General features: G+C 35.0%; 1 protein-coding gene across 4 annotated transcripts; it reads right to left on the reverse strand.

The window, feature by feature from the left end:
• Window positions 1–7,009: 7,009 nt before the first annotated feature.
• PGL1 (6-phosphogluconolactonase 1) lies at window positions 7,010–9,640 on the reverse strand. 4 transcript variants are annotated; one of them, XM_078971255.1, is made up of 4 exons: window positions 9,369–9,640; window positions 8,557–8,735; window positions 8,338–8,473; window positions 7,010–7,727 (listed from the first exon to the last, which is right to left on the reverse strand). In XM_078971255.1, exons 2-4 carry the CDS (start codon window positions 8,718–8,720, stop codon window positions 7,245–7,247), a joined length of 783 nt encoding a protein of 260 aa, XP_078827381.1. In that variant the 5' UTR covers window positions 8,721–8,735; window positions 9,369–9,640; the 3' UTR covers window positions 7,010–7,244. The 4 variants fall into 4 exon arrangements, with proteins under 4 accessions (XP_078827381.1, XP_078827380.1, XP_078827382.1 ...); XM_078971254.1 differs by lacking the exon at window positions 9,369–9,640 and adding an exon at window positions 9,046–9,153; XM_078971256.1 differs by lacking the exon at window positions 9,369–9,640 and adding an exon at window positions 8,977–9,080.
• Window positions 9,641–15,330: the final 5,690 nt, after the last annotated feature.

A 15,330-nucleotide genomic window follows, 5' to 3' on the forward strand; every position in this document is an offset into this window, starting at 1 on the left:
CAAAGCGTCATATCGATTGACACCAACCGAGATGCAAGAATTGTCATATCAACTACAGGAACTGCTTGGCAAGCAGTTCATCCATCTGAGCAGTTCTCCGTGGGGAGCACCGATTCTCTTTATTAGGAAGAAAGATAGTTCACACCAGATGTGAATTAACTACCAAGAGCTGAACAAGTTGACGGTGAAGAACCGTTATCCCCTCCAACGGATAAATGATCTCTTCGATCAGTTACAGGGAGCATCTTGGCTTTCCAAGATAGACCTGAGGTCCGGCTACCATCAGGTCAGGGTAAGGGAGGAGGGCGTGGAAAAGACCACCTTCCTAACTCGTTATGGACATTACGAGTTTGTAGTGATGTCGTTTGAGCTCACCAACATGCCGACAATATTTATGGACCTGATGAATCGGGTATGCAGACCAATGCTCGATCGCTCAATCATTGTGTTTATAGATGACATCTCGGTGTACTCCAAGAACAGAGAGCAACATGAGGAGCATTTTCATGAGCTATTGGAAGTCTTGAGACAAGAACGACTTTATACCAATTTCTCAAAATGTGAGTTTTGGTTGTGAGAGGTTCAGTTTCTTGGACATCTCGTTAACCATGAGGGGATTTTGGTCGACCAGGCCAAGATCGAGGCGGTTATGCAGTGGGAGGTTCCAAAATCTCCCTCAGATATCAGGAGCTTCTTGGGATTGGCGGGGTACTACCAGAGATTCATACATGATTTCTCCAAGATTGTAGTACCCCTCACTCGTTTGACGAGGAAGGGGGTGGATTTTTGGTGGGGCCCTGAGCAGTAGACTGCATTTGAGACATTGCGGCAACGAATCTGCGAGGCACTAGTTTTGACACTTCCTGAGGGAGTTGAGTATTTCATAGTGTTTTGTGATGCATCGATCACCAGTCTGGGAGCATTCCTTATGCAAAGAGGACGGGTGATAGCCTATGCATCAGGGCAACTGAAGCAGCATGAGATGAGATATCCCACACACGATCTGGAGTTGGGAGAGGTGGTATTCGCTCTCAAGGTTTGGAGACAGTATCTCTATGGGGTCCGTTGTACCATATAGACGGACCACAAGAGTTTAAGACGCATCATAGATCAGCCGAACCTAAACATTAGACAATGCAAGTGGATGGACGTAGTCAAGGACTACGATTGTGAGATCATTTACCATCCAGGTAAATCTAACTTGGTTACAGACGCCCTGAGCCACAAGTCAGCTGGATCTTCTGTACCAGAAACCTGTATGAGGATATCTATGGATTCTCCACTCGTGGGATTGATTAGGGAAGCTCAAACTGAGGGTGTGCGACAGGATAACTAGAAACTTGAGAGGATCAGAGGCGAGATCACCCGATTTCTGTGAGATAGTTGCGGATTATTGACCCGTTGCGGTTGAATTTGGGTTTTGATGTCTGGTGGGGTCAGACATATGGTTCTGGAGGAGGCTCATAAGTATCGTTTATGTATTCACCCGGGGGCCACCAAGATGTACCAGGATCTGAGACTGAGTTACTAGTGGCCGTGCATGAAGAGAGAGATCGCGTGGTACGTCGAGAGGTGCTTGACCTGTAGGATGGTCAAGGCCGAGCATCAGAGGTCACATGGTAAGTTGCAGCCTCTGGAGGTTCCCATGTGGAAATGGGAACAACTCACAATGGATTTCATCAACAAGCTGCTGAAGACAAGAGGTTTTGATGCTATTTGGGTCATTGTGGATCGATTGACCAAGAGGGCCCATTTTCTGCCCATTTAGGAGAGCCCGTTGGCCGAGAAGCTGGCTGACATGTATATCCACGAGATCGTTGCTTGCCATGGGGTTCCGGTCTCTATTGTTTCAGATCGTGATGTCCGGTTCACCTCCTGATTCTGGCAGAAGTTCCATGAGGAGCTAGGCATGCGACTACATTTCAGTACAACTTATCAGCCGTAGATAGATAGCCAGAGTGAGCGGACCATATAGACCCTCGAGGATATGCTGAGGGCCTGCATCATTGAATTTGGTGGTAGTTAGGATTCCCACCCACCGCTTGCAAAGTTCTCTTACAAGAACAACTTTCATTCTAGTATTGGTGCTCCACCATTTGAGATGTTGTATGGATGGAGATGTCGCACCCCAGTCTGTTGGGGGTGAAGTCGACCACAGGGTGATGGGTCGGACCGAGGTAGTTATGCATACTACCAAGAAGATTTAACAGATCAGGCAGCGGTTACAGACTGCACATAGTCAGCAGAAGAGTTATGTCGACCGACGTCGATCCGAGTTAGAGTTCCATGTTGGCGATATGGTATTGCTAAAGGTCTCACCCTGGAAGGGTGTGATCCGCTTCAGGAAGAAAGGAAAATTGGGTCCCCGATTCATTGGACCCTTTCAGGTTATTGCCAGGGTTGGCAAGGTAACATATAGACTGGATCTCTCGGAGGAGCTCAGTCAGATTCACAACACTTTTCATGTCTCCCAGTTGCGGAAGTGCATACTAGATAAGGAGGCAGTGGTGTCATTAGACGATATTCAAGTCGATGAGAGCTTGAATTATGTAGAGAGGCTTGTGTCAGTTCTAGAAAGGAAAGTGAAGGTTCTACGGAACAAGGAGGTACCTTTGGTAAAGGTATAATGAGAGCATCGGAAGGGATCTGAGTGGACTTGGGAGCCGTAGGCTGAGATGTGGGAGCATTACCCGAATCTGTTTGCTGCAGCGGACTTCGAGGGTGAACTCTAGTTCAAGTGGGGGAGAATTGTAACATCCCTACTCCTATGTATTGATTTGAAGCTTTTATTTTCACATTTTTAGATCTACTCGACGAGTTGGCTGCCCCAACTCGTCATGTAGAAACGAATCAGGTCGCGTGAACTTTAGGAACTACTCGACGAGTTAGAGGACCCCATCTCAACGAGTTGAGGTTGTGCATGAAAATCCTAATTTTTAGGGTTTGTACTCTATTTAAAGGACCTTAAGTCCTCTATCCAGATTCCCTTACCACTTTCACGTCCAAAGACAAACCCTAATCAAGCTAACCTCCCTATGAGTGTGTGTGACGCTAAAAGAGTGTGTGTTTGTTGCTTTTCTTGAAGAGGCTTGAGGATTGAGAAGCTTGGAACGAGAAGGGGCTTGTAGATCCAACATCTACTTTGTTTTGGCATTCATCTGAAGGTAAAAAGTCTTTACCTTGGTCATTTTCTTGTTAGATCTTTCCACACAAAAGTTTAGGGCCATTTCTAGCTTATTCTTGAAGCACTTATGGTTATGAGCACGTTATGGGGTGAGGAGTTCAAATCTGGACTCCTCCAGGCCCTCATAGATAGAAATTTCCCGACTTTAGCAAGCTTTGGCCTTCTCCACGACCTAAACCTCTTGTTAAGCTTAGTTCTAGGGTTTTAATCCCTTTAAGGCCTTGGATGCATGTAAAGTTGGAAACTTTACGTGAATCTACATAATAGGAAACTAGGTCTACAGTTTGGAGCCTTGGTTTCGCTTAAAAGAATCTGAATGAGAAAAGGGAAAAAGGAACTCGACGAGTTGCATAAGCCAACTTAACGAGTTTGGTAGGGTTTACCCGCCTTCTGGATTCTGAGTGAACTCGGCGAGTGGGTGAGATGACTCAGCGAGTCGATGAGGGTTTTTCTGATCTTCTAGACACTGAAGAACTGGACGAGTTACTTAGGTAACTCTGTGAGTCGAATCGAGTTTTCAGTTTAGGAGTTCTGAAGGAACTCGATGAGTTACTTAGGTAACTCGGCGAGTTAGCTCTAGCTTTCTGTTTTTGAGTTCTGAAGGAACTCTACGAGTCAGTGGATGGACTCGATAAGTTGGGTCAACATGGACTGTTGACCTTGACTTTGACCAAGGGTTGACCAAGTTTGACTTTAGAGGGTATCTTGGTAATTTGGGATTTTAATGGAATACGTTATATGATGGTTACAGGTAGTTGAGTTTGGAGCCGGTAGTTGGGGATTGATATTCTTGATTGAGCACTACTTATGATGTGAGTTGTCCTCACTATACTAACAAGGTCGAAGGCACCAATGCCGACCCTTTTTGGATTGTTATCCTAGTTATTGCATGATGATATGCTTAGTGAACTGTTAGGTCGGTATCCTGGTATATAGGATGATGTTATGTTAGTGACTTGTTAGGTCTGTATCCTGGTACATAGGATAATGCTATGATTAGTGATTTGTTAGATTGTTTTGATTGTTTATGTATGTTATCTAGCATATGATAATTATGTGATTGATTGTATGATTGCAGGTAGGTTGAGGCGGACCTTCTTCGTGCTCTAGGCCAACAGACCCAAGGCGGATCGGATAGATTGCTGACCCATTATGGCATATTTGTCAGGATGAAGGCCCGAAGAACAGTCCAGACATGCTGAAGGCCAATGAAGACGAACCAGACATGCTGAAGCTTCTTAGAGTAGGTCAGATATATTGAAGGCCCGGTGAGGATGGTCCAGTCATACTGAAGACTCTATATGCATGTTGTTTGTTTGTTATGATATGGTTAATGTTTGTATGACGTTGGCATTCTAGAGGAACTCACTAACTTTCGGGCTTACAGTTTTGGATTTTGTTTCAGGTACTTTGGATGATCGTGGGAAGGTGAATGCATGATCGTGCACCTCCTCACATTTTATGATTTTGATTTCTGGGATACTCTGATATGAAACTATTTTGAAAACATTTTTTTAATATATAATGACTTTTGGATGTTTGAAAAGTTTTAAATTTTCATGAATTTTATGGATGTTACAACAACCATAATATATATATATATATATATATATATATATATATATATATATATATATATATATATATATATATATATATATATATATATATATATAGAGAGAGAGAGAGAGAGAGAGAGAGAGAGAAAGAAAAGTGGGTCCAATATGAATTATTCATTTTGCTTTCTATTTTTTTAAAAATAGGGTTAGGTAAAATTAATTTTAAAAAGAAATAAAAAGGACATATAAATCTTTTTATATGGGTAAGTAATTGTTTGTTAACGGTTTTGAAACCATATGGACCATCTATGATGTTTTTAGAATAGGGAGTAAACTTCAGATTTCGAGATACACAGAGACCATTTATGAGGTTTTTCTATTTTTTTTGTCTCATTGAAAGATAAACATGGCTTGCAATTCGAGGATGAAAATTAGAGAAAAACGGGACCTTTGAAGAGACTTGGACACATATATCATATAACAAGACACCAGGCATAAGTATTTAACTATTTATCTCGCGCAAGTGATGTCTAACCTAGCTGGGTTGATGCATCAGATTTTATATCCATATGAGGCGTGAGGTTCTGAGTTCGATTCCCTTAAACTACATCTTATGTTGCCATATGTGGAGAATTTTTTCATGGAAATCCCAATAGGGGTGGGTTTGTCCTGTATAGGAGCTCGAACCCGTGGTGCTCGTCAAAATATTGTGAGTAGACTTCTACTTAATTCGTTTGTTGTTAAAGAAAAACTATTTATCTCGAAAGACATGATCTTTCCGGTGGTGTGAAACATCAATATGAGTAATATTTCATAAAAATATGAAAATTCATCAATATGAGTAATATTTCATAAAAATATGAAAAAAAAAACTACAAAAAAAAAAGAAATATTAACTCCTATTACTAAAATTGTTCTTACTTTTGCCGTATTAATTTGTGAAATAAATAGCACATAGACCGTTATAAGATAATAAGAATTGTTTTGTATACAACAATATATATATATATATATATATATATATATATATATATATAAAGAGAGAGAGAGGTTCATTTAAGACCATGTTAATTTTGTGAGATCGTAAGATGCAATCTAAAAATAATTTTAAAATGCAAAATAAAAAAAAAATCAGAAAGTTTTTTTTTTAATTATTATTTTCATTTTCTTTACCTAAAAAATTACCAATTTTTTTAAATATGTGAAATATTCTAATAGAATATTACGCTGTAAATATTTCAATGTGATTTTTAGAATGTTAGAATATTCTAGTATTATAGTAGATTTGTAAGATATGTAAAATATTCTAATATTCTACTAGAATATTTCATAGATATTTCAATAAAATAGTAACTTTTATTTTATTTATTTATTTATTTGGATAAAAAAGTGATGAAAATAATATTAAATTTTTTTTTCCGAAAAATTTTAATTATTTTTCATTTTAAAAATGTTTTCTTTTATCTATAAAATGAGTAGCTAGGATTGCGTATCGCAGTCTCACAAACTATATATATATATATATATATATATATATATATATATATATATATATATATATATATATATATATATATATATATATATATATATGTGTGTGTGTGTGTGTGTGTGTTTTAAAATATTATACTATATGATCCTATAAAATATAAATTATTATGTATGAAAAAATTATGTATGAATCACTTCCCTAAAAGTAATTTTACATACCATTTTACGAAATAAGTTTTTATTAAATAAATGATTATTTTATGATAATTTTCTAGAAGATACGTCATTTTGTTCCAACATCTTTCTATTTTGGTTATCGTAGTGATTAATGCTAATCTTCCATATAAAGAAATCACTAGTGCATTATCTTTCATGCCATTAGTGCTTTTGCAAAGTCCATACTCACGTAAATATAATCTTTTAAGTAACCTTAGTTTTAAATAAATCATAGTGCAATGGTTATCGATTAGGGTCCATAGTGCATGCAATATCATTCGTCAAACTATTCATAGTGCATATTACAATAGTACTCAAAAGATATCATGAAGTATTAGCATACAAATCAAATCTTGCTGACACTAATAATGAAGAACGAAATTAATATAAACTTATAATCATTCAAACTTTTGATAATTGGCTTTGCATATATACTAAAAAAACTTATCATCATGGATGAGGTCCCATGTTGTTGGAGATATATAACTATATAAGATAGGTAATGGTACTCTTTTGCTTAATAATGATTCAAGGGTAACGTTGTCAAAACACCATGAAATGCAACATGTGCAAATGAGGTCATCACTATCCACAAAAGAGTCCAAAAGATGTAATTCCAAGGGTAAAGTTGTCAAACACCTCTTGCAAATGAAAAAAAAAAAAAAAAAAAAACCCAAAAAAGGGTAAATCACGTTTTTGCCACATGGGTACCCAAAAAACAATGAAAAACTATCCAAAAACAGGTATGAATCCCTCCACTAACATTAAGAGCATAACCCTCTCTACTTAGAAAATTAAGAAAAGCTCTTCAGCTTTGAAGCAGCTTGGCTATCCAAAAACCAAACCAACTTCCCAACAACCGGTTCAATCATCCTAGCTGGCAACACCTCACACTCGGGTCCCACATCATCTATCGCCAGCCTGGCAGCTTCTGCCTTTCCGCCACCTGTCACCACCACCACCACATTGGCAGCAGAGTTGATAACGGGCAGGGTGAAGGTGATTCTTTCGGGCGGAGGTTTAGGCGAAGTGGTGATGAATGTCACCCACTCGTTTTTTTCTTCAAGAACCGAATGGTTAGGGAACAAAGACGCCACATGTCCATCCGGGCCCATGCCAAGTAGGATTAGGTCAAACTTCGGGCAGTCGCTGACGTCAGACACGTTGATGACACGTGTCCTCACAAGTTGTCTGATCACAAACTCGTATTCGGTTGCAGCTTCTTCCGCTGTGAGGGAATCATTGATGGAATGTACATGGCTCGGAACAATAGGTAACTGCAAAAGTTACCGATTAGCCAGATTACTTTCAGTTACCTATTGTTTGAAATAATAGGTAACTGTCTAATCAACTTAAAATCATGATAATCATGATATAAGTTCCTGGGTTTGTCAGAGACAAGCCCAAAAACTTTTAAATATTGATTTAATTTATTGGGTTTGTGTCTATCACTACTCAGTTATAGACACAAACCCAATATCTAACTGTTCAACTTAAAACTACGATGGAAGTTATTGGTGGACCACTAAAGGTGGTCCACATATTGTATATGAAAAGCTGAACAAACTACAAATCGAATACGTAACTATTGTAAAGGGATAGACCCTTAAATTGTTGGCTTCAAGTGAATATTAAAAAATAAAAGTGGGGAACTTTTGTCCCACAACAATATCAAATAAACAAAGGGATAATGTGGGTAACAACTGGAAATGTGATTAAGATCTTAAAAATCAAGAAATGGATAAGGCAAAAACAAGATTAGTGTTCTTTTGATTATGAAATATTTCTAGATATAAACTATAAAATAAATCGACAATCTTTATGCAACGAATATTAAATCAAGAAAGATAACCAGATCCAATTATAAAACAAGAATTAATTAATTACCTTAGACAAAAGATGATCTTTTGCAAGTTTATAGTTACTATCGACATGATTTTTGGCAACCACACGTTCATCTGCCCAAAATATATACCATTTGGACCAATCTACGGTTTTGTTATAAGGAGCTCCACATAGATTCCTGTTTAAAAATCATATTATTCGATGAACAAAAATATCAATAATTGATCAAATAATAATTAAATATTGTATTTGTAATTGTACCTCATTAAGCTAATGAGAGAACCTCCAGACAAAGCAATGGCGAAAACGCCACGTTCTTTCACAGATGCCTCTGATAATTCTGCCACGTAATCAGCCAAATCTGTGCTAAGTTCATCCAAATTTTCATGAATCCTCACTTCACCCCTGTCTTTTTTCGATTCCATATTTCAATTTAATTTCTGATTCATCAAAAGAAACATAATTCAATGTGATCATCATGTCATGTCTTGGATAAATCATAATGAAATTTTTCTTGAATAACAATGAAGAGTTGAAGATTTAAGAAAAGTAACGGATTTTATAGTAAAGAAAGTAAAAACAGAGAGATAATATCATACTACTGCATTCTAGAAAAATCCAGATCACAATTAGGTATACAAAGACAAAAGAAATTAAACAAAATTATCCTCGACATCATACATTCTTGAAGCTGCAATGAAAAATCTAGGATCATAATTTATGAGAGAGAGAGAGAAAGGGGGGGCTTACAAATAAGAAAAAGAAAGGGGGGATGCGTGGCAAAAGAAGGAAGAAGATGATTAAAGTGGAAGTTGGGTATGAATATATATAAAAAAAACTCACACTTATTACACACACAAACACACAGTGACGATAGATACAAACTATTGACTCTGATCTTGATGCTTTGCTTACATTTTTACTGATTTGTATAAAACTTGAATAAAATACAATCAAGATGTCGTAACATGGAGTCATTGGGGCCAACCCCTTGAAGAAATAATTAATTTATAAAAAGAAAAACAAATAAATGTATGCAATGAGAAAACGAAAGAAATTTCTGCTTCGCGTACCCCACGTGCATCCAATGATCGTCAGAGAAATAGTTACAGAAGCAATCAAAAACAAAAACCCTTTTTTTTTCTTTTTATCTTTCTATCCCTAAAACCCTGATTTCGAACAAGAAGAGAAGTGAAGAAGGGATAGATTGAGGATTTGTTAATCCCTTAGGGTCTTCATCTTCATCGTTTTAATGGTGGAAATTAGGGCATTTTGGAAAGTGAATAATGAATTGCAGAGAGAGTACGAGGGCGATGGGATTTTGATTGGTTTAATAATCCGTGGATGCTTCTTTGCAATATATCATCGAATGGAGGTTTGGATGAGACAAATCAGTTGCATTTATTTCTTTCTTTTTTCGATCATTAAATACAAAATAGAAAAAGAAATTGTTTTTATTTATTTTGTGAGTGGAGACAAAATTTAAATGTTTGATACTTGCTAACCTAGTAATAAATATATCTTAGGAGTTAATTAAATCAGATTCCACTTTTTTTATTTGACCCAATAAAAATCATATCAAATAACCTCTTAAGATATATGTATATGAAAATATTTTGATACAACAAATAAACAACCTAGTATTAAATAAATAAATAAAAAGCAATTTGGTATTAGATTATACATGTGTGTGGTTTGGCATGAAAATAAACGAAAAAGATAATAAAACTAAACATCACTTTGAATCAATCATTGCTTTGGATATTTTTTTGGACAATTGGAGTAAATATGTAATATTTAAGATGAAGATATCTTATTCGTGAATATTTATATAGCCAACCACTTTTTTATTATCAATTTTTGTGATTACTATATTAATTTTTATTAAAATACTGTAAGATGCGTATAATATAATAAAGATAAACAATATTTATGAGCTAAAATATTAAAACACAACCAGAAACTCAGAAGCTCTCTATAGTCTATACTCTTGTTATATTATATTACTTGGCCAATCGATCTCATATGAATTATAAGTATGAGTTATTCGGTTTGAATCAAAGTTTAATTTTTTGTATTATTTGAAACATGCTAGATTATTTGTTTACACTTAAAATAAAGGTTAATTTCACCATGTGTCTATTTTGGTTTTAAAAAATCCCTCGTATTTTTTTAGGTAGTCTTTGTTGTTTCAACTTGCATTTCACCTATTAGAAACGTCATTCACCAAACTGAAATGGTAAACCGGAATGCTCCTATATGACATCCTTGTAAGCATTTATTTGTGTTTGCCATGTGTGTAAAAAGAAAATAATATAAAGTTGCATTTTTAATATTAATATTTATATTTATTAATAAAGACTCAGAACAAACCTCCTCATTCGAATCAAAAGTGTATACAAAAAAATCCGCTTTTCTCTAGATTCATTGCCTTCTTAGTCTCAAGAATAATAACATTGTATTCGTGGTATAATGTCTTTGTTGATATTAACTTGCATGGAGTCTTGGTTGGGTACCCTTTTTCATATGATGATGAAATATTGACATGCATTAACTAGTTGAGAGACGTAGATTTAGTTGGTATGGATTTTGATGAATGCGTAAGTTTTATGGAAAGATTGACACAAGAACATTATCTACAACTTTATTACTGCATGCCTAATAAATGTTTGAAAGATGGTATATGTTTAATTAAGAATGGAGTTGGATATGCCAATTTTCTCATGGTTTGATTATAGTAGATAATGCAAAATTTCTATGTACATGACAACTTTATTTACAATAATGGTTTGATAACGACCAAGAAGTAGTTGAAAGTTTATGGACAAAACTGTAATATTAGTGTAATATTAGTCCATGTGTTATTCAAAAAACTTTGGATATGATCCAAAAAGTTTTTCACTTGCATAAAAGGTTTAAAATCAAGGGTTTTCTGTGTTTTTAGTCCAAAAACATTTGAAAAGACGGTTATACCCTTTTACTTTCTTTTTTATATATTTTTTATTTTTCAAATGCTATTTTAATTTAAAAATAAAAAGAAAAAAAATAACTCTCTCTCTCTCTCTCTCTCTCTCTCTCTCTCTCTCTCTCAAACACAAAGTGGAGGGGGCATGCTTCTTAGCTCTTCATTCATCCTCCATCTTCTTCTTCAACAAACTCACACCGGTATCTCCACATTTCCTTCTTAACAAACATCCTTAGAAAATTGATTTCCAAAACCTAAAATCAATTTATGTATATGTAGGGCTAACTGGATGAAATCCCTTTTATATCTTCATCTCAAACCAAAATTATATTGATAGATATAGTGATGATGTATTTAAAAAAAATTGTTTGATCTGAAAAAGAAAAAGATTATCAATATGTAGGAACAACAACAAGAACGAAGACAAAAATACATTAAATCCAGAAATCGACATCAATCCACATTCAACGAATCCACACATATATGGGTTGCTCTGACGAATGCTTTGAGGATAGTTTGATGGGCGGTTAATGCTCCTCCACCACCGGAATCACTGATGCTTAGATATGAATTCGTTTATGTGTCGTCGGTGGTGCTCGTCGATTATCAGGAGGTTGGAGATCCAAAGTGTATGTTCACTAGTAAGAACAACGTGTCCAGGTGCTTTAAATCGCTTGATGGACAGATCTGAAGTAGAAAGCCCGCCCTAACTGAAGAATGACAACGAAAACCCTAACCAAATAATGAAGTCGTCATCGAGATTTGTAAAAAACCGTAACTGAAAAACGGCGGCGATGAAAACACTACTGATGCCAACCTTCTTCCTTCGTCGGCATAGCCGATGACAGTTGGTGGCACCAGAGGCTAGGGTTTTGATAAGGGTTCGTTGGCAATGAGAGAGATGGAGAACACCCGGTTCATTACAGATCTAAGGTTGTGGCATCGGATGCGAGGGTTTTTTCAAAGAACATTATAGATCTTCACTCACCTTCACCATGAACACAAATTGCAGGTGGAGAAGACACAGTTCATCGGTTCTTCACATTTCTTAGAGAATAAACTTTGTTATTGGACTTGCGTGAAGGGGGAAGAAAGGGGGCACATCTTGGTTATTAAACAACTTCAAATGGATATCAATTTTCATATTGAAAAACAATCCCGTTCAAGCTATCCCATTTTCTTTTCTTGGTTGTCAGGTTGAATTTAGAAGGGTAAAAAGAAGTTGAAGAGAAGAAACGATGAACAACAAAACCATGGTTCGGGGAGAGAGAGAGAGAGAGAGAGAGAGAGAGAAAGAAAAAGAGAGAGAGAGAGAAAGAAAGAAAAAGAGAAATTTCTTTTCTTTTCTTTTTATTTTTAAATTAAAATAGCATTTGAAAAATAAAAAATATATAAAAAAGAAAGTAAAAGGGTATAACCGTCATTTCAAGTTTTTTTGGACCAAAAACACAGAAAAACCTTGATTTTGGGCCTTCAATGCAAGTGAAAATATTTTTGGACCCTATCCAAAGTTTTTTGAATACCACAGGGACCAATCTTACAGTTTTGTCAAAGTCCATGCAATTACCAGTCACGTAGTGAAGATAAGGGTAAAAGAACTTGCTTTCATATAATTTCTCTAGTGATGTGAACTAAATGATGAAATTTGTTGTTTAACCAAGATAAATAATGACTCATTTTTATGTAAGCTTTGTGCTGATGAAGAACTCAAACCAAAAGAGAAGAAGCGGATAATGTTGATAACGAATGGGGTTTACATGAAGTTAGAGATAGTGTAAAAAAATGCCATCATTCAAAATTTAATGAGTCTATAACCATCATTCACTTAGAAGCTAGTACTAGATATGATATTTGAAAACCTAAACAGCAGAAACGTATGCTTTGAAATTATGTTTTTGCAAGTGGTTATCAATTATGTTTCTAAAAGAATGATAATAGAAGACTTTTAATTAAGTTGTCAACGACATTGTACTTTCAAGCTATGGGGTCATGGATGAGTGATGAACACTTATTCTTAGAAAAAAATTAACAAATAACCATAATTATGCTAGAAATTACAAGATGGGTTTAATTGCATACTATGCATGGATTGAGAAGCACTACACCAAAGGAATATTTCATAAGTAGAAAACAAGTGTTAAAAAACTTAGAGTTGAGGTTAAATAAAAGGTTGGGATTAAACTTAGTGTTGGACAATGTTAGAGGACCAAAAAAAAACATGCATTAAATTTTACTGGTGGTGATCTTCTTGAGCACTATGCAAGATTATGGTCATATATTGAGGAAATTAGGATATCAAGCTCAAATTCTATTGTCAAGATAGATGTAAACTATGTTAGATTGAAAAAAATTATTTTAACAAGTCTTATTTGAGAGATATGTTTGATTAAGTGAAAACATTTAAGAGAAATCGTGGTATTCTAAATTTGAGATAGATTGTACATAATTAAAATGTGATACTATAGACTATAATAAATGTTTACCAATTAATGAAATATTTTATGAAAAGAATGACTATACACAATAAGGTAGTAAACATCAGATCTTTTATATAAATGAATAAGTTCGTGATAAAATTCTACACAAAATTATGTAGAGCATAATAATGTCTATAATTTCATCAATGTTACGACACTCAAAAATACCAATTAGAAACAACTCAAACCCTTCATAACTCTATCATCCACAAATGACCAACCTATTTATTTGTCATCCATACTCAATTATCTCGGTATGAGACTGCATTATGGTCTGTATCCAATGGAAACTAGGTTCACTCAACCAACAACAAACAATTTCTACCTCCTTCGAATGTTTCTAGAAACTCAACCCTAATCCTAACCCAAAACCCAATCACAAATCTAATCATAATCTCAACTACCCAAATCCTAACCAAAAAACCCCCAAGTCACCCCCCTCCCAAATAAAGCTTTAGACTTGATATACGAGATGGTTTTGGTCGTAGCATGGTTTAATAAATCGGAGGATCCAAAGGTCTACAACAACCAAAAGAGCCAACTTTTTGGAGGCAATTTCTTAAACGTTCCCAAAAAGAAATGAATCAAAGATACTACCAAAGCAAAAACTCAATATACACAAAATGGGGGATATGAATAAATAGGTAATAATGTTGTTAGATAGTATGTCCAATGTCATTAAATATTGGTAATATTTTTAATAATAACATGATCCTTTTGGGTTGCCACCATGACCCATTTGAGCAATAAGAAATTAGGAGAAATTAAGTTTTTTATTTTATTACGAATTAATAAATTAATTGGAAATTATTTTGTAATTAACTAAATAGTTTTAATTAATTAAATGGGATGCATATTAATTAATTTATTGGTAATTAAGTAGAATATTTTAGAACCCTCCAAAATATGGCAGGGACGAAAATACTAGGGGATTAGGATAATGTAGGTTTTGAATAAAATATAAGGATTATCTTTGGGTATTTGAATTACTTAAGGATTTAATCGGAGGCTATAAATAGAATGTTGAGAATCAAACACTGTTACTCTTTGTTTCCTAAATTTCGTGTAAGGCTTTTTCATTCTCCATATGTATGAAAATTATAACCCTTTCCAAGGGCTATAGGATTTTCGAAAATACCCCCTCTCCTAGGGGTTTTTTATTTGCTCTTGTGGTATCTTGGGATGAAGCAAAAGAAGGATTCTTGGTTTGGGTCTTTGCATCCTCTACAAAGTGGTTGTTAATACTTCTCAAGCAAGGAATCAAGAAGACAAAAAGGTTAGTAAACTACTATTATTTTTAAAGCAGGTTGCTATAATAGTAAAACCTAATTTCTTAGGCTGCATGTACACATAGATTTTAGATTATGATTTCCACTACCAATAACTAGTGTGTATAAAATGTAATAAAAATCATCAAATATTTGGTGATTTATTTACACATTAGTCCTATTTGTAAGTTACACTTACAAATTACTCCAATTTCCAATCATTCCTATGATTATATTCAATGTAATAAAACTCCTATTTGTAAGTTATACTTACAAATTAGTCCAATTTCCAATCATTCCTATGATTATATTCACTAATTGGTTT

Source organism: Lactuca saligna, chromosome 8 (genome assembly GCF_052625555.1).
Source record: "Lactuca saligna cultivar CGN05327 chromosome 8, ASM5262555v1, whole genome shotgun sequence".
NCBI lineage: Eukaryota > Viridiplantae > Streptophyta > Magnoliopsida > Asterales > Asteraceae > Lactuca > Lactuca saligna.

Excerpts from the sequence above, each read along its gene's own strand:
- PGL1 (XM_078971255.1), bottom strand. The coding sequence starts at position 8,720 with ATGGAATCGAAAAAAGACAGGGGTGAAGTGAGGATTCATGAAAATTTG. Across the intron at positions 8,474-8,556 it reads TCTCTCATTAGCTTAATGAG|GAATCTATGTGGAGCTCCTT; the intron begins GTACAATTACAA and ends ATTTTTAAACAG. Across the intron at positions 7,728-8,337 it reads AAGATCATCTTTTGTCTAAG|TTACCTATTGTTCCGAGCCA; the intron begins GTAATTAATTAA and ends TAACTTTTGCAG.